This window comes from Diprion similis, chromosome 1 (genome assembly GCF_021155765.1).
Source record: "Diprion similis isolate iyDipSimi1 chromosome 1, iyDipSimi1.1, whole genome shotgun sequence".
NCBI lineage: Eukaryota > Metazoa > Arthropoda > Insecta > Hymenoptera > Diprionidae > Diprion > Diprion similis.
The window spans coordinates 9,994,713-10,015,089 of NC_060105.1; the positions used below are offsets into that span (position 1 = coordinate 9,994,713).

Consider the following 20,377-nt stretch of genomic DNA (forward strand, 5'->3'; position numbering starts at 1 on the left):
ATGGTATTACCGTTTTAACGGGGATATAAAAAAAGTTCATTCATAATTTGACCTCGTTTTTAATGAAAGTGACTTATTCACTGGGTATGAAATTTAATAGTCAACCGTGTGTAATTTCGGCGTGTATTTTGAGTTGAATTGAAATCGTTCGAAGGAATTCATTTGTTCAAATTGACTTGCTATGAAGTAGACTCTGCTTTGTACGTGTATGAATGCTGAGGATAGTTCACAATCAGACGTACACTCTAGTTAAGAATCTGCCAAAACGCAAAAATACCTGCGAACATATCACGCTGACGAAAATGAGCACTTTTATGCCCAACCAAAATCGGAATAACGATTTACAATTATAAGTGCTCATATATTTTTTTCACGTGTTTATTTTTCCATGCAGGTCAGTAGCATCAGATTAATTTTCTACGCTTGAGTTTCGTGTAATTAGAACACGTCAGTCGTTTAAATTAAGACTGTAGCACGTATTCACAAAACTCCTAATTTCAAAGCCGTCAACTTTGACTCCCATTCAGAAATCATCGAGTATTAGAAATGACAGGCATAAAAATAGAACTTCAATTGGGAACAGAAAGATGATTTGACCTCTCATTTTCACCAGAGAGACAACTCAAATGTCTGCTTTAGAGACTATACAAATGAAAATTAGTTCTGCCGAGGAGAAAAATACATTCGTCGAAAATTCTGAGTCGATGCTGCTAATCAGGCAAAATGATCGGTACTGTGATCTGCAGTAAATAGTCATGAAGGCTCTGCATAATGTATGAGCTCAAGAAAGTAGATCACGCATATCAGCTTTCCAAGTGTAGGTACCGCAGTTATTCCGCGCTGAACAATCTCTCAGGGAATAGTAAAGCAGAGTCGATTCTCAGAGCGTAGAAATAGCGAGTAGTATCAAAGAATTCATGGGCGCCGTACAAGTTACGAGCCAATTTAGTGAGTCAAGAAGCCGGTCAAGGGAAAGGCGGATCAGATAAAAAGAGGTGCAGGAAGCAGGATGATATCAACCCTGGAGAAATTGATCCTGCAGCGAAAGATCTTCGGCTGGAATGTACTATGCGAGAGGTGCAAGGTAGTATTTTAGGTGAAATGTATATGTGGCTCTGATCTCACCGCCAAGGATCCTCCGAGAGAGAATCCTGCGACTGGTGCTTGACGAGGTCCAGCGTTCCCGTCGGTCCAGCATCCGAGAAATGTACACCCAACGAGCGTTTTTTATGCGGTAGAGTCCCTCCAAGGTTTCCGCTAATCGTGTCCGATATCACGTTGTTGTTTTCACCCGGGTGATCATCCTCTGCCTCTTTTCCATCCAGGTGGTTTGGCAGAGACCCGCAGAATTTGTATCTGGAAATTTACCCTCCGCTTGAATCGAACATTCAGATTGTGATTGGGTCGAATATGTTAACCGTTTCAGTCACAGAAACCACTAGAGTGGCATCCTTTTATTATCATTGTTTTTTTGTTTTTGTTTTTTGTCATTTTTTATTCATATTCTACGCGAAATCCTGAATTTTTTTGCATTTTCAGGTAAACTGAAAAACTGATATGCACTTGAAACATATTAATGAAACAGAAACGATGTCATCAATATGACAAAAGTGTGAAGATGAAGATTATTCAGTTGAATTTTATTAAAAGAATCTCTCCCATTCATTGTAATTTCAAGTAAAGAAACTCTTGTTGTTAATGATTTTCGAAAGATCATGTTATTAGTTGTTTTCTTATCATTAATAAAATCGCGTTGTTTGTCCAACTACGATGCGTTAGGTTATATCCTTAACTATACTTGTAAATAAATTTTTATGATGTGAATATATTTTATAACGCAGTAATCGTTTATTAATAACAACTTCGAATGATTTTCCATGCACGTTCTTTGCTGTTATTAATTAACGAGCTGATGAAACGATTCGTCTAATGCGATTTGTGGAAAATTAGATTTCGAGGAAAATCACTTCATCAATTCATGAAAATTTAACGAATCACATAGTGGTTGGGGAAAAAAAGAAAATTATGCAAAAATATAATTACCATGAGATTACCAACGATCGAAATTTTCTTTTAATGAAAACTCGAGGAGGCCTCATCACTTTAAATATTGAACAGATATTGTTTTAATTAAATTCCTAACTTGCCTAACTTCGGTCACAGTTTTTGAACCTTTTCTTACGTCACGTCTTTAGTTTGCGATTCGCTCTAAAAATTTCTTACGATAAAAAGAATATTTAACCGGGCTCGAAACACCGAGGCTTAAATCATTCTTGTGTCCTTCCTAACCGTGGAATAACAGCACTCAACTAAATTGAATTACACTTCCGCAGTGCCTTTTAATTCCATCGTCGTTATGGCTAAGTCGACCTAAAAACCATCGTATCAAGTGCGCGTTACGTGAGTAAATTTATGCGGACGATATTTCGCAGGCCATAATTCGCCGAAGTCAAAAATAAACGTGCGTATGAATAATATTGCAATAGTAAACTGACAACCTCCAACTAGATGTATTACCGAAATTCTCTATTTTTACAGCAGCAGATTTTTATCTTCATTACTTGCACGCGCTTCTTGCTTTAATACTCAAATTTTCAGTGGATTAATGGTATACAACTAGATGAACCAGACAAAAAGAAGAAAGAGCTTAAATTCTTCTAGTTTTACTTTGAATTTCCCACATTTGAAATGATGAATAAACTTTCGCAGTTTCAAGTCTGTACTTTGCAGACATTAATTGCTGAAGCTGTATATCTGGAAAAATAATAAAATGCGCTGTTTGAAAACTAGTTTTTGCTGTGTTCTCACAAGAATGGTTAATACCTCATTTTATTCTAAAACTTAGAAAAAAAATGCTCTCCTATAAAAAAAAGATTCCCAAATTAAATATAACTCCAGAGTTGATTAGAATAAATTCAAGACTGGAACGAAGTTTCTACGCCCGAACTTCGTTCCCTGTAAACGCGAAATTAAATCTTAGTATCGCAAATTCGTCCTAAGGTTCGTGTAACGTCCATGGGGGGTGAAGAAAGGTCCTGTTTTGCAATTTGCTCAACCTCTTAGGTCGATATTTCTTGCCCCCGGTTCCTTCCGAGGGGCAAACGCCTCGCCGGTCTGAAAGCAGTGATTACCCTCGAACTTTGGTCCCCTCTGGGATTTAGGGGGTTGCGTCGGCACCGCCGTTGTGTTCAGAGTTACTTCCGTCTGACCTGGGTTTCAGGAAGTAGTAATTCCTAATTAAACTTCAACTGACCAACCGCACCTCGTTAGGCACGATACGTCCATTAAAATACCGCGAGTACCTACATATATCGGAATTATGGTTGCCCCGAAAACCCATTTAAAAACTTGTTCTTTTATTGTTAGTGTGATTCTGTGATTCCAGGGCAAAATTCTTCGACATCGTTAATCGAGGGGACACGTTTGTGAAACTTTGGAATTTTCGATTCTCATTTAACTTCGAAATCGAAAAAGTCTAGAGTTTCACCGACGAGTCCTTTTTAATATCAGCCTAAATTTATTGCTCACCTCTCTCTCTGGCCCCCGGAACAAGGCACCAAGATTTTTCCAACGCTGTTCAGCTTCCCCTTCGGGTCGCAGAGGTTTCCTGATGACTGAGTTCGCCGCCCCGTCAACCCTTTGCCGTTGTGACGACTCAGATTCGACCCCATCGCAGCGTCCCTCTCCACCTCCCCTGTATTTTCCTTTTCCTCCTCCTCCTCTTTGTCGCTATTCCTCTCCTGCTGATCCTGCGGCTCCTGGCGACGGTTGAGACTGTTTACTCCATCGTGAATTCCGTCGTCCCGATCCCTGCTCGGCGAGGAAAAATATTTGCTGATATCCTTGGCATTGACCTTCGACGAAGGTGGTGGAGGAGCTGGATGCCGGAGCTTCTTTACTACAGCGACCTCCTCCTCGTAAGGTTGTGAACGATGGATGCGGAGGCTGCTTGGCTCCGCGTTCACCAACAAACGCTGTACTGCCCAAGGATCTCGTCCACCCACGCAAGCTGGACCAACTGTGACCACCTCGTCTCCTTGAACAAGTTTCGATATTGCTATGTTATTCTCGCCGTTTAATTTTGAAAAATGATTGGATTATTGGTGGGGTTGATTCGAGGGGTTGAAACCAATTTTTGAATAGCTTTTTATGGAGCTTTACTCTCGGATTTTGAAACTGCAAACGATTCAATGGATTTGAAGAAACTAACAAGACTCGTAATGAATTTGCCTGTAAACAACGCCTTACTTCAGATTTTATCGAGACATGTTAACAAAGGTTGAATTACTTCGGATGAAATTTCGAATACTTTGAAGTAATTCAACGGGATTCAAAAGGTTAAACAAACCTGTCAGATCTGATTTGGCGTTGCCCCATTGCGAAAGAATTCAAAAGACTTCAGCTGACTTGAAAATTTGAACATATTTCAAAACCCACCGACAGATTTTAAATGAGTTTCGATGATTTTTAACAACTATTCGAAATTTAAAATGAATTTGGAATTAGACTCTTTTCCACCTACAACTGACGAGAATGAAACAGAGTTAGATCTTCGTTTGATATATTTTTCTGTAAGATATATATTCGGATTCACATTAGTCATTTCTGCTTCGTAATGTGAATATTTCTGCAGACTGGATAAGAGAGTATTTTTTCACTAGCTGTCTGTAGCCAGTGGAAGCGTGCCTGTAATCTGGCGTTAATTAACAGGTGTAATCCAGGCGAACATCCCTATCTTTTCCTGCTTTGGATGCTACCCACTAACAAACGGTGCAGAGAGCCAGGACACGGTATGAGATAAGCGACGGGATTAATCGTCCAGTCGAGTATGCGGGGGAAAATGAGCATGTTAAAACGCTGCGAGGCTGCCTCTGCTTTTAAAAGGCAAAGATCGACGAACGGAAGTCCGACGTCATTAGCGGAATGTACAATGGCCGTTTCCCTGTGGATTAGGAAGGTGTAGCAGTTTATTCCTTCGAGATAACGAGACCGAACAAGGATCGCTTTGGCTTTCGAAGGTCGTAAAATAAATGTAATATCACGTCTACTTACACGACGTGTCCATTGTGGCTGTTGAACCATTATGGACGCGTCTGTTTTTATCTGCTCTACGTAAGTGGCTCTATTTTTCACTTCGATACCGATACTTGAACGTGAAAAACAAAGCCACTTGAAAACATGATTGAAAATAGGTTCGCTGATAAATAATTGCTCGTTTTTCGGTTCAGTCAGTTTTATTAAAATAATGAATCTAGGATTCAAAAGTATAATTAAGATCTAAAAGGTGTGACCATGTCGAATCGAAAAATAGAATCCATGTAATTTTGTTGAATGATTAAAGAAGTTAGGTGTGTGAACTTGAACGAAAAACGTAAGCTGTAAGCTGCGATTGCATTTTCCGTTCTCCATCCATCATCATATGTTGGTCTCGACTCTTGTCCGGACTCTCATTTGCGATGTATTGCTCCTGGATTAAATTCTCTACGCTTGCGAACCGGTAAACGGAAACACACAGACAGCTGCGAGTTATCTAGGATCCCCAGAAGCCAAAGAGGAACGGTTAATAATATACGGCGGCAGAAATACAAAGTTGCGGTAGCATGGGAACGAGCAGCCGCTTGGTGTATAATAAGGGCAAATAAAACCGTCTTACGTATTCAATGCATGCTGCAAAAATAAAATATTCTGCCCGCAGGAATGCCTGCACACGATCCCTGGAGGCCACTGTGTAACTAAGGCTAACAAGTATTCCTGGTAAGAGAAAATGCAAATATAACGGGAGATGGAGGAAAATATTAATTGTAAAAATAACGATAGAACACTTCTTCTGCTTTAATGTTCAATGAGATAATTAATATCATATTTAAAAAGAACGATTTCGTTGCATTTATAATAAATTTTAACCTGATCGTTGATCTAATTTCAATTGATAGAAATTGTAACACTTCAGAAAAATAACCGTTGAACAAATTTTAGTAAATGCAATTGAAATTTATTATATTATTAAGAAAAAAATGATTTGTCTTGGAGAGTATTAGAGATCTTGGAAAGTGACGTTCAGATTTTACGATCTATGAAATACAGTCGAACATCTGAAAAACTAACGTGAGTTTGATGAGCCTGAAGTTTAAGACAAACAACTGATGTCAAGCGGTAATTCGGTCCTCTCGAAAAGTGATGGATTCAATTCCTGATGAGAATTGTTTTCACTTTGAAGTATATTGAAGAAGCTGCGAAGGCCCGAAGCCCAAAAGAATCCTGACTTCGACACGACTGTGAAGCTTCAAAAGACTAATCAAGTATCAAGTTAAAGTTCCGTGGGACGCCTTGATCGTTCTCCAACAATCGTACCGACCTTCTCCTTTTTTGTGTACCTACCTACACGATGGTGCGTCTGGATCACTAACTTACTGCTCAAGTCTCGGAGCTCAATGCCTAACTTGCAGGTTGTTACGCAGATCGTTGCGTTCAAAGCTTGAATTATACAGTCTACTTCCATACAAACTTCGGAGTCGGGTTACCAGTGGAACATGAGGCTTGTTGAGTCTGTCCCAAGCATAGTTGGAGACCAGCTCGACCGCCCCGTTTCACGTTCCTGTCAAGACGTGATTTTCAACGTTGACCGAAGTGAATCTGTGTTGCATTTGAGAGAGGAAGATGGGGGGAAGTGGACGAATGAAAAATAATTTTTTTGGTTTTTTTTGGCGGTTCGAAGTATTAGCCATTCTCAATTTTCAATTTTAGAGCTTTTATTTTTCTATTTCTTCATTATATTCTTTGTTCATTCGGAATCTCGACTGTTCTGAAAAGAAGAGTGTTTAGTTCAATGAACTTTCGGGAAAACAGTTATTTTACTAGATGATAGAGAATTGCAAATTCGGTACACTGGTCATTTGTTATTTTAATATTCTTATCTCGGATTTTCGACTAGCCAACTCTTTGGTCTTTTGGGATTTTGACGCCCACCCTTAATTTCTCCTCGTGTTCTGCTTCCAATGTTCATTCAACGATCTCCCAGAGCGAGTTTGACTTTTTGCTGGCGAGCTGCTGGGATTCTGTAAAGTTCCAAACTCCAAGTGCTCGGAAATCTTTGGGCGACGTTCGGCCAAACTTGAAAGTTTCTTACATTTTCGCGCATCGAAGGTTCCCACGAACACAATGAAACTGGAAGAGAGATACGAACATTTCGTCAAAGAGGGTGGTAAGCCGGCAGTCCGCAGAGTTGGATGAGTCTGCACCAGTAAAATTGGAATCTTAGAATTTTTCTTTGTGAAGGCGTTCGACCTGTTATCTTTTCCAATCCAAGTAAAGTAACTCCACTTGGAATAAAGAAACGTCACGTAGGATCCAATTTCTGCATCTTGCACGTACATATAATCCATACGAAGCGATTTTCAGAGGAAAACGTCGCTGAATAACCGGCGTCTTGCATTTGATCTTAGAGACGAATGGATTTCGACGTTCTTACGTGTGAACATTGAAACTCGAAAAGATCAACCATACTGAAAATCAGGTGTATAGACAGGAAAGACGACACTAGAAGTAAATTAATGTCTTTTGCATTTACCAGAAAACTCTCCGATTCGTGAAATCGCCTTAAATCATTTAAATACACATGAAGTCATTTAAATTCACAAGACATCATTAAATCCACGAGTCATAGAATTCATGATGCCTCGAGATGAGATGCACACTTCATTTCAAAATGGTAAAACATTCGTACGGCTGATTACCGGCCAAATCGCCATGGTTTTCCAAAGACAGTGAACATCAGCATCGGCCAAGGAAAAGGCACGCACAACGAATAATAATAAATAAAAAAGCCACAGAAGGGAGGGACAGACCAATTGCCACAGGAGCAAGTGCCACGAATTGGAAAGATAATTCTATTACTTCGGGATTGTTAGCTGGTCATGGCGTAACCGGCGTGGTGGGTGAAGGGGGTAGTTGAGATTCTTCGATTAAAGTAACCCGGATGCACATAAAGAAAGTAACAATTCTTGATTGAATGTGAAATCTGCTCCTAGCTGCAGTGCGGGCGTGGCTTAAATCGTTGACATTTGCCTTTCCACCAAACCATCCAGTCAGGATCCTGTATCCTTGCCTCATGATACCGTCATACAAAATTTGTCTTCAAAAATCTCGAGTGTGATTAGACTTGAAAAATGTGCTGTTTTATCGTTAAGCTGAAGGGCAGGGGGGAACGTTATTCTTTGTTATCTCGTACTATCATTTCAATTATTTTGAGGTAGAAGAGCTGTCCCAAACTCGAGGATATCAAGAGTTGGGAAATATTGGAAAAATGATGAATATCAAGAGATGTAGAGAAACTGACGCTACACTTCATCGTGAAATTTAATCTAATCAGCCATTTCGAAAGGCATATCACTTGTTGAATGTCCGACTGATTGGATTATTTCAATTACTGGTATTCCTAGTATTCACAGTCTCTTCACATTCGCACTTTGAATTTCAAACTATATCACTTTTACACGCAGAAAAGATTGCCAAAGTTTATGAATAAACACGAATTCCGGTTTCTGCTATAATGTAATGGTTTCTGCTTATTTTAAAATCGACTCAAGAATTCCGAAGCAACAACGCGTAAATATGTTTCGTTGAAAAATCTACAGAGAATTCATTGAGTAGTATGTTCAGATGGGGCAAAGATGGAACAGATTGATCATACTCGTACATATGGCAACCATACAGCATTTTAAAATTGAGCAGTATAACGGACTTGATAAGTAGAAAATCGATACTCGGACTGACGATCATAGATTGTCACAACGGTGCAACGGGATCCAGTCGGCCGTAAACAAACGGTGATAACCGTTATCAGTGAACATATATAAAACGATATATTCAGAATATCCATTACAGTGTGTTGAATTGAAATAGGCTAGTCTTTCCTTGATTGCCCCGAGATAGAACGACTTGAGTAATCACATACACGATCCGGTGACGTCGAGAGTGGTAATTGAACGAAGGGAAGAGGCGGCGGCGGCGGCACGTCTTTTAATCTCTGTGATTGGATTTTGGGTCAGCGAAGCATCCATCTGGTACCGGCGTCTAATCAAGCGTCAGGAAGCGTTAATGCAATTGAGAATAATAACGCAGCTAGTAGAGGAATGGCGTGTTGGATAAAATCGAGCCTTAACAAGTGTCGTGAAAAACTACGTGACAACACATTTGAGATGTCTGTAAAAGCTTCATTGAATGAAATCAAGAGGCAAGAGGCAAGCGGCACGTCAGGGCGATTGTTTTAATTTAATACCAACACTCCTGAGCACAATGGCGGAAGAAGTTTGTTGAACACAACAAGGAAAATGTCCCTCTGCTGAAGGAGACAGTTCGCTGTATCATAGACAGCCTGCGCTCACTTGAAGAGCTGAAGACTCATCGTGAAGGCATGAGGTCGATTGCGTTGGTGCCCTGATACGGCGATAACGTCGGAATGTTGCTTCAGAGAGAAAATGACACGGTGACACCACCGACACATAAGCGTCAGACGTTGCTTCAGACCAGCGAGGTGAAAAGATTCTACTTCTTCTGTTCACTGACTCATGACGTTTTATCTAGCAATTATATGTTGGTCGAGAAAATTTGTTCGATTATAAAAAGTATTCGTAACCTGGTGATGTGCGATATCTTGGAAATAAATTAGACCAGTGTAATCGTCAAATCGTGTTCCAGTCCTGAACGTCTGACATGTTGCCAATGGAGAACCAGCACGTGTACTCTCAGTGTCTGTATGTTTCAGGATTATTCTGAAGCTTACAGAAAGGAGTGGATATATATATATATATATATATGACTATTCCGCAAGTCTCTCAAAGCGATTCAACCGCCTATTTTCTCGCGTAAAAAACATAACAGCCTTATACGTGTGCGTTAAAGCCCTTGGGACTTGTCTCGTATATAGTCTTGGCAAAAAATCTAACGATTGACATTTGTTTAGAGTGTTTCTTTACACAAGATTTGTCAAGTTTTCAGAACCGTGCCCATACATTTTCCCACGCTAAAAATAACCGAGGTCCAATTTCATTTCACACTTCACGTATCTAGATGCAATCCCATGTCACGCATGGTGTGCTGGTCTGAAAATAGTTAAAAACCATAGAATAATTCAAATGATATGGACAACAAGTTTCGCTGCAACTGTAATCCTGTCAGCTGGAAATATTCATAGTGGACAGATGCACGGGATGTTATTTTCAAGAACAAAGTCCGGACCTCATTCAAATGCACAAGTCGATTAAGCCAGGCTCCCACCACGTCAGTAAGAGCGTTTGTTTCGATCCGGCTGTTGTTACCAGACTTTCGTCGTTACTCTCAGAGCCGAGAACTGGGGCACGAGTTGTAATCTGTAGCCGAGAGTATCATTTGAAAATGAGTCAGAACGCGACCGGAGGTTGTATACCTTATTGCTCAGCCGTACCTACGACTAATAACTCGTTAACAAAGAACCACTTGTGGGGGGATTAATCAATGGCCGTATAGCAGGCGGGATCAACTGGAGTAACGTCTTCATATTATATGATCAAGATTGACTCTCCCTTCTTCCAGGAAGGAACGATGACGAAGACTTCAACGTTTTTACCCTCCGTAGCTTATCTACTCCCCTGCACACCTAATGCATCTTTTTACCACACTTTCGTTTGTAGAAGTCAAGGTGTGTGTGTGTGTGTCTGTGCTCGTTTCATCGCTTACTCTCACAGAAGCGTTTAGAAGTTGAAAACGACGAGCTCCTTCCACCAAGACAGAACTTAACTTTTGTCGAGTTTTAGCTGATCGACAGCTTCGCGCGACTACGATCGGTTCTTTCAAATGCAGATCCATCATGTTTTTGGCGTGCCTCAAAGCCACGAGGAATAGACTTTAGGATAGTCGACTTCGTTTCCATCTTATCACCACTCGTCATCGGCTCTACTAGTCAAAAGACACAAAGGTTCTCTTCTACCAGTGATGAGAGTCTCTTTAACTTGTATGAAATATAGCTAACTATATTGTAAAGTAAGAATTCCCACATCTAACAGTGTTTTTCGACATCTACGTCACGTGCATATATATGCGATGGCCATATATTGGCATGAAAGATATATCGATATTTATATTCACGAGGGGGACAATGGCACAAGCAATATATCCGCGCTATTTTTCCACTTGTGCATGCATACGAGTTACTTTCTAGACGTATAAGATATCTGCGAGTTCAACTGCAACACAAAATCCATCACCATTATTGGCATATTTTTCATTCTCGAAGTTAATCGAAGGTATCTTTACTCGGTGAAAAGCGTTTCGAATACTTTCTGATTCAATAATCGAAGAAATCACGATATTGTCTATTCAGGCCATATAATAAACACCTCATATAAAATCATTTCACGTCAAGTTCTTCTTTGCTAAACCAAATCCTATCGCCACGTGAAGTCACTCGAATGTTGGACTTTAGCGAAGTCGCTTTAAATCTTCCAGTCAGGAGAGCGATTTATGGCAGAACGGACAAGCAAAGGGTAAGACTCTTCCAGCGCCTTATCACTTTGCGATCCCGCATAATCCTTCGGTGCGGTGAAGTTCTCTGAGAGAGTAGCGGTGTAAGCCTGGAGCCAGTCGCGACACGAAACCTCCAGATTCAACTCCGAGATTAAGCAAAGTAGAGGAAGTCGTATTATCGCACAACCAACGCGTATTTTCATTCGCGGCTTAACTTTGTCAACAACTTTTCCACCGAAATGATTAAACGGCAAACGCCTCGCTGACAGTCCAACGAATAGACGGACACGAGTAACGAAGAGGATTAAACGGCTAATCAGATTCCATTTCTCTCTGTTCACATTTCGCGGATACTCCTGGAAAATCACTCTGACTTTCAGAGTAACAACCAGAACAAAACAATTCCAAGACTGAGGATAAGGATAAAAACTGCAATCCAGTTGTGGAAACCCAAATCCCAAAAACATTTCAAACTTCTACAATCAAAGTTGAATTATGGATTTGTTTCAACTTTCAAAAAAGTGCTTTCAATTTTCTGATCCGATCTCTCATGTGCCAACTTTTTTCTCTGCGGATATTTAATATCATATTACACTTTCGTTGCATTTGATCGGAGTTCGTAGATCCTCACATCGATCAAAGACTGAATAATTTGGCATTATGCGTATGATATTTAGTTTGAATTTCAACGTAATCGAGCCTTCTGTGAATGCAAAAATAACGCGTTTGAGCGTTGATCTGTAATATCGCAGTGCGGTAGAATCAGCTGAAATATCGAACGGCAATTACGTTGCAGGTGCCCAAGTGCTGGGTGCATTCATGGCGCGATGATATATTATCCGAATACTGAATTGCTGATTATTGGTTTCCGCGGAGAACTTTTTCACCGCACCCGAACATTTATGGCTAATATTTGGCTGAAGATTTACCGACGTGTGGATAACCGTTTGTCTTTATGGCAGAATTGTTTTCAAGATCGGGCAAGTTTCGTGCTCAGCGAATGGGAACCAGCCCGCAAGTTTTGGCATAAGGAAAAAGTTGATTTGATCAATCGACGGCATCGGTAATCGACGGTGTAACAACACGGAAATCACTTGCCTGCCCGATTTACTACCCGGCGATCACGGAACATGCGTTTTTCCAACTCGGCAAGTTCGACAACTTTTTTTCTTTGATATAACGAACTTCATTTTTGACCCTCGACATTTTCGAACGATGTTGAAAACCACTACCAATAAATTCAGGCTCAACGATTCAAAAAAAGTACGTTTTAGTAAAAAAACGCTTCGAACCGAAGTGTTTATTAATTAAGAATTCGAAAAGCAGAATTAAAATGCAGAGATAAAATTTTTTTTAACGCAGTGTAAGAATCGCATATTTCAACGAAAAATTCTAAATTGTAATTAAGTTTGGAAACATCGGATTGCAGTACGATTTCAAAGGGGTGAATAGTATTATCGTTTCGTTAATTGAAATAGATTTTGGAACATTTTCTTCGTAATTAAAATGTCCAGAAATTTTTTCAGGCACATTTTCATTCGCAGTACAGTTAGTAAAGAAAACATGATTACTAAAATCAATATTGATTTATACTCTGATTGGATAATTCAACTACTTAGTCTGATTGATTTTTCCCAAAATATGGTTCAGGTGATTTGTAAGAGATCTTTGATGAGAAATATGAGTTAAGATTTCAAGAATTTGAGACATTTCAAATTTCACGCTGTCGACAGATCAAAAAAAAAAAAAAAATTCAACAATGTGATTTTTTTACAGAGTTGTAATGATTTACCCATTTCATTTCCAATTCGTAAAATAGTTAATTTTTCTATTTCAAAGAGTTTAATTTCGTTCCACCTACAAAATCTTCGTATTTTAATTGCACCATTTAAACACTTTTATCTTAAGTGAGTAAACAGACATACATGTACTACATATAAACCTATTCATTCAAGAAACGGTTTACGAGAGACGCAAGTATGTAGAAAATTCTATTTCTTATCAGATTCTCTAGTATTCAGTTACGTTGACACAAACTAGACTAACAATAAAAGCTTCGAGGAATGCCGCGTCAGGAATTCACACTGCAGGATTTCAGTTCAGCCAGCAACGGCACTCTTGCGAGGTTATCAAAAACTTCTTGGAAAAGTTTCGAAGCAAGGAATATTGAATAAGCTTGAAATGTACTTAGACGGAGTTCGTTCGTGGTATCGCATTCTGAATTTTTACAATGTACTGTAGCCGAGTACATGTCTGCAAAAGCACTCAATGCACCGTATCGAATACGTGCAGATATGTGTGTAAATAAACAGAAATATATTATATAACATACAGCGCATCACGTGCAGTGAAAAGAGTCCGATTTCATAGAATGAAAAAAGGGAATCGATCAAATGAATAAAAGGAAGAAAATAAGACGTAAAACTAGGAACGAATACGAATGAGAAACAGAACTTTTTACCGTAGTATAAAATATAGGCGATGAACAAAAGAGGGAAAAAGGCGCCTAGAAATATAAAAAACTATGAGCATAGGAATAGCAGAGTCTATTAGATACTTTTCCTGCGAAGAGAACAGCGAGAGAAAGACTTTGCTAGTTAATATAACCGTCAGATTTTCCATCCAGATCGGAAAGTTTATACAATATTATACAATAAATGTTTGCCCTTCGGCAAGTAAATTGGTGTAAATTTTTTCAGATCATCTTTTCTAATTTTTTTACTTCCGAAAAATGGGTTCCGAGCTTTCTTCAACTCGTTGTCGAGCATCACCGTTGCCGTCGTATTCAATTCACCGCATTTTCAATCAGGGAATACCTCAGTAGTTCAATTCACTCTTGCGAGAAACAATCCAGCCTCAACTATACATACCGAATCGGTTGAATCGTGTTCGGAATTTACAAGCTTTGAATTTGTTAAAAGTTCCCAATCGACCTCCGCGATATATTCTATTCTAACTTTTTGCGAAGGCTCGTCCGTCTCTGTTCAATCGCTACTCGATCGTCCAGATAATCAACGTGACTTAGGGTCACTGTAAATTGCGAAGAAAAAAATCATTCGTAGATACAAGATCGAGATAAAAGTTGGTCTTTGTTTTGACTTTAGGTTTTTGACTACAAATTTATCGTTGCACTTCCTAAGTTTTTCAGTTTGCAGCATGGAGGTAATTGCAATGATTTTACATCTGATTTTCTCTCAATTTTAATATATATATGAATTGAGTCATTTTTTTTTTTATTAACTTTTCATTCAAGCAAAATAATTTGAAAAAAATCAATAAACCAAAACGATTTTCATATGTGACACGTTGCTTTATCTTCTTCACAGTTTCATTCTGTTTGCATGCATTAATTGGCCATAAAACGTGGTTCGAACAGGCATCGTTGGCATCGCGTAGATCGTGCAGAGTAAAAATCCAAGATTACGCAGATGCCTGAGTTACTTTTCTCGCAAGTCGAGTTGCGCTCAGCGAGAGACTTGGTGGGCGAACCGGTAAGCAGTCCGCATCTTTTGACAAACAGGTTTTCCGCCGTGCTTGTATTTATACGTCCCAGGTATTCCTCGGCGGAATATAGCTACCTACATTCAATAAACACGCGTCCATCCTTCTCTTTCTGTCCCTGTCTTGCTCTAAGTGCGCATAAAGATCTACGATCTTAGTCTCGGTCGTTAATTCACCGAAAGGAATAAAAAAGAGGCCCCAAAAACGAATAACAATAAAACAACAAAAGACGCCAAAGAACAAAAATATGCTGCGCCATATTGTTCATATTTTTTGTATTATTATCATGACCGTCCCTGTAATGATGATGATGATGATGATGAATGTTTCTCTGCGATCGTGATACAATCTAAAATCGGCTCTAGGAATTTGTTCGGCGTTCCGGCCTGCAGTTTCTCTTGGCTCTCATTCTTTCTCTCTTTCTCTCTCTCTCTCTTTCTCTCCCTCTCTCGTCGAATTTCGTGGCAGACGTAGCTAAACGCATTCCTTGGTCCACGTAGCGTTATGCTAGGTGAGTATAATAATGCACACGTATTATTACACGAAGATATAATGTAGGCAACACACTTCGCTGTATTTCGCTCCAATTATACAACCGGTCGGTTGTGCTTCACAGCTTCAAATAATAGTGCTCTGCACTTTTATCGCACATTCAATTCAATATGTATTAGAGTGTTTCGTGGATAAAAAAATCCTTTTCATTTTTCTAGGGGCTAATGCTAAGAATACTTGCTTCTAGTTTACAAAGAAGTCTTGAAAATACTGAGCACTGTGACTTTAGTTTTAGGGTTAGCGAAAACGATTTTACTTTTTTTAGGAAATCGATATTAACAACCCCTTAACTTTTCTTTTCTTTTCTTCATTTTTTACAAATAAATGTATTATGTCTGAACAAGACTGTCTAAAGCGCATTATACAGAGAAATGGTGATATTGTAGAAAGATCGTGAAAAGTTTATTTCCGAATTTTGGAAAACCTCTCATCAGGATCAAAAACGAAAATTTTTCTCACTCGTTCGTCCGTCAATTATTGTTTTAAACCTTCTATGTCAGCATTTCTCTGCGATGTCTTTTAGATACTTTTTTTTTGTACCTTAATGCGTATTTAAATTTTTTCGTAAAATATATACCAGTGATAATACATATTAATGGATTGCTTATAACAATTTTTCAGTTTTTTTATTTGAAAAAATCGTTTAACATTCTATAAAACTGGTACTCCAGTGCACAGTCTTTTAGAGACTTCTTCTTCGATAAGAAACAAGCATTTTTTACTTTAGCCTGTAGAAAAATCGTCCATTTTTCAAATGTTAAACACTCTAGTATATATTATATATACGTCAGACTATTTAATACTCACTCATTTTGGCGATCCCGTCGAATATTTCCGGTCGAAACTGTTTTATAAATCCATCCGAAGCGTGTCGACGAAAGCTGTATCGAGGTTCGAACGAAAACATTTTGTCTCCACTTTAACAGCAATTAAAGATAAACAACAAAAGTATAAACCACTTGCACAATTCACTGCAGTAACATCGTATGGCTCTTCAGCCACGTATGGCACTGTGTTTTAAAATTGCTCCGAAATTCTTCGCGGAGAGAGTCAAGTCAGCTATCCAAACAACAGATCGCATCCGATTGACGTCACGTCTACGAGGAATTTGGGTTTGAAACACATGGCAGGAAAATTGGAAATCAGCGTGCAGATTTGAAAGATAGGCGAAGGATTGCTCAGATTTTTCGCACAATTTTTCCCTTCCTTTGAATCAAGAAAAAATCTCTCATGATCGATAATTATTTTAAAAGGTTTTGAACACTTCTGGTTGTTTGAAACTCGACGACTGGTCGAGGAACTCTCGAAGGCCGTCGATCTCGCTTATATCTGACTCTTCATCGCGGCCAAGAAGCCTCGTTTGCCCAGCATGCAGCAACGGTGGCCACCGGTTGACTGCCAGACGCGATCGCCTGGTCTTCTGGCCTCGGCTGCTACACCGGTAGACCCAATCCAATCCCGAGCATAAACCAAGCCCGCCGCCAATGTGCACGATATCTCGGTCGACTTTCAGCCTCAGCTTCGATCAGGGCTGTCGAGCTTTCGAGAGTGGGGCTGGGCTGCAGTGCAGAGTTTGAAACCTCCAAAAGCCCCGAATTACGAATTTTTTGGTAGCGTAACTTGAGGTGAAGAAATCAAACTTTGACGAAACATCGAAGTTCCGAAAGGGCAAAATTTTGATCTTTCTTTACTTCGGATTTTCGACATTTTTACGTTCGGAATCCTGGTTATTCTTGAGTTTTATTTTTCAGAATTTTACTCCATTTGTTGAACTTTAATTGTCGGAACTTTGCTCTATTGTAACTTGAATTTTTGGAATCTTGCATTTCGGAACTTTGTTGATTGGTAAAAGTTTGATTTCTATACTTCAATTTTCGCTGTTGTATAATTCGGAATTAGGCGCTTCCGGAACTTTTTAAATTCAGAACCTCAACCCCACCCCTCGAGAGTTTGGTCAATTGGTCACCAGGGGTAGCAGCGAATTTTTTCAAGAGGCTTCGTGGATTTCCGTGTATTTTATCATGCAAATTAGGGTGTTTCGTTCGGAAGCTACATTTCTTTGCTCTCGCTCCTGCCTGGAAAATTGATTGTGAATAGCAATGACAGAATTCTTGCGGAAGGATATCTCTTCAAAAGGCTTCTCTCGCGGAGCTCCGAAATTTTCCGTATAAATAACACGTGGAAGACGTCTTTTCTTTTCTTTTTTTTTCTTTGCAATTCTAACCATCGACAATGTGACGTATTCGGTAACGCTGAGTTGATCGTGGAAGCATTTTTCGGAGAATCTAATTCCCTATGAAATTCTAAATTCAAATTCCTTCCCCCTCAAAGTCAATATTTTAACCACTTAGGATGTTTAAGGATAAAATTTCACCTAAAATCGTTTTAAAACTTTCTGAGCTACGGGTTTTTTCTAACTTTTGTAGAATAGCAACAACTATACAGCATCGCAAATTTGGATAGTTCAAACTTAGCATGTACGGTAAGAATAGTTTTTCGAGTCACAGTTTATTGACCATGCATCATAAAATGCTACGTGACTTTCGAACGTCCTCCCAGATTTTCCCTGGTCATTTATTATATCCTCGGAACCAATTCCGGCAACTTTTAGTTTTACGATGTAACTACCTACACCTTTTGTAGTCACCTAAGTCCAGACTGAACCAAATCATCGTTCCAACAACTTCAACTACTGTTCGCGTCTATTTTCAAGATGTAGTTTAAACAAATATCTCTAATTATTATCTTAGGCAACCAAAAGTGTCCAAGTCCCAAGCTAATCAATCAAAAACAGACAAGTTCTCCTCGACTAATTTCCCGGAAAAAAAGAAAGAGCTCGTCGATGAGATCAAGCAAAGCAGCTTTAGGTCCTGCATCGACAACAAATTAATGAGACCTGAAATTTGATTCGATTACTTTCATTGATTTCAGAACAGCTTATAGAACCTTTCCCGAGTTTCCTCCTGACTTTTCATTCATGTAGAATCCTGCAAAACGATCCGCCTACCTTCTGCACCGGAGGCAAATTTCCGGTACATATCCTAAGCAAATGGTGGCAAAATACCGCGGGTTTTCCCCCATTGTGCAGTTATTCGCCCGGGGACCGGAAGTTGGGGGAATCTTATGGGGCACGCAGCACCGTTCGATGGGTATACAAGGTTATTAAAATATTGTTCCTGGAAGGTCGATGGGCTCTACCGTCTCGAGAATCTCTTCTCATCCGTGTCCAATCATGACGCATTGATGTGCGTCGTCCCTGCACGCGAATCGACCGCTGTTCGCTGCAGGCGTATACACCATAAAAAAGGTGTGAATGTGCACCAACGAGTTACCACAAGTGTTACAGGTCAGTCGCCGATCACTAGGACGTTGCCGGGAAACCGGTAAACTGGAGGCCGTTAAGTGACGGAGACACGCTCGATCGCTAAGGTATATAAAACGAGGAAAATGAGGAAGAGGAAAAGGAAGATGGAAATGATCTGCATGCCTCAAAATTGCCAAAAATTCATTCGATGAATCGTAATTTTTGGGAGGTGAGATACCCTGATGATTTGACAATTATTCACGCGACGAAATGATCGAGACAAGCTTAAAAGTACTTTTTCATTTTTTAAATCACGTTGCAAGTTTTTTGATCAAAACTGTAGAAGAAAATGCGAATTTGTACGTGCTTAAATTTATAGTTCAAAAAGATTCCGTTGAACTTTTTCCAGTCTTCGTTATTGGTGTCTTTTTGAAGTGAAGAACTTGGCAGTGCCAGTTATGGAGAAAAATGAGGCCTCCGATACAGATTATTATTTTATATTATTCTTATAGAACAAAGAGACAAGTTAACGGCGATGCATCACACGGAAGAACTTGACATATACTCGCGTGTTCAGTGCTACTTTATCTCGGGATCTAAATTGCCCTAAATATAAGAGAGAACCTGAGTCACGATCTAATCAAGCATTGAATCATCGTGTATTTCATATTCCTGTATTCATGTATTTGATACGAAATAGCAATTTCGATATTCGTTTAGCCTAATAATTGTTAAACTTGTTGCCTATAGTGATATTGTAATATGGCTGGCTATAACAGATGCGACGAGTTAAGTGCTTCAAGATATTTCACCGGAATTAGAAATAGAAACACAACAATAGAAAACTGATTGTCTCGCGTGAATTTTCCTTGAAAAGTATAAAATACACAATGCGAAAGAAGGAGTCTGCGTGATCACATTCTGCAGCAAGAAAGAGATTTCTCAAGCTTTCCAACATCCAATTCTTGCTGAAACGGTAATTATTTTATGCATGGATCTAAAAGAAGGAGACAAAATACGATAAAATGAATTACAAAATTTTATGGTGGAATATCTTCTCCCCCATCGTCAAATAAGATATACCTAATATCCTTTTCCTTTGTACCAAAATTCTATCGCCAATTCTCCTGGCGCTAATTTCGCTGCGTGGTTCTCACGTATTCGGATGACGCAGTCAGCCGTATCCCATAGAATCGATTCGGGCCTGCCGACCTGGTCTGGCCAGGTTCCCCCTGGGACGAATTCACAAGCTGAACATACGGAGGCTGCAAATTTCGTTTACCTTCGAGCAGTTCTGGTTCAACACAAGACTTCGCGTTGCAATAAGACTTGATAAAAATATGCACTACAAGCTTTGAGAATGCAAAATTTTGCCAAATACCGTCAATTCTTATCGGTATTTGTCTACTTCCAATCCGTGTTACTTGTGTGAGAGAAAAAAAGTTATTTCAAATCGCATAATGACTATAGTAACACAATTAGAAACACAAAAGTTTCGCCAGGATCTAATCATCTAAATCA

The 20,377-nt window shown here is 39.3% G+C and overlaps 1 protein-coding gene across 1 annotated transcript in view; it reads right to left on the reverse strand.

The window, feature by feature from the left end:
- The window catches only part of LOC124405607, a 131,285-nt gene that overhangs the window by 43,741 nt on the left and 67,167 nt on the right, over nt 1-20,377 (reverse strand). The window contains exons 2-3 of the mRNA XM_046881057.1: nt 3,529-4,036; nt 1,126-1,356 (exon numbers count right to left, since the gene is read on the reverse strand). Coding sequence (XP_046737013.1) covers nt 1,126-1,356; nt 3,529-4,036 — 739 coding nt within the window. The remainder of the gene's footprint in view (nt 1-1,125; nt 1,357-3,528; nt 4,037-20,377) is intronic.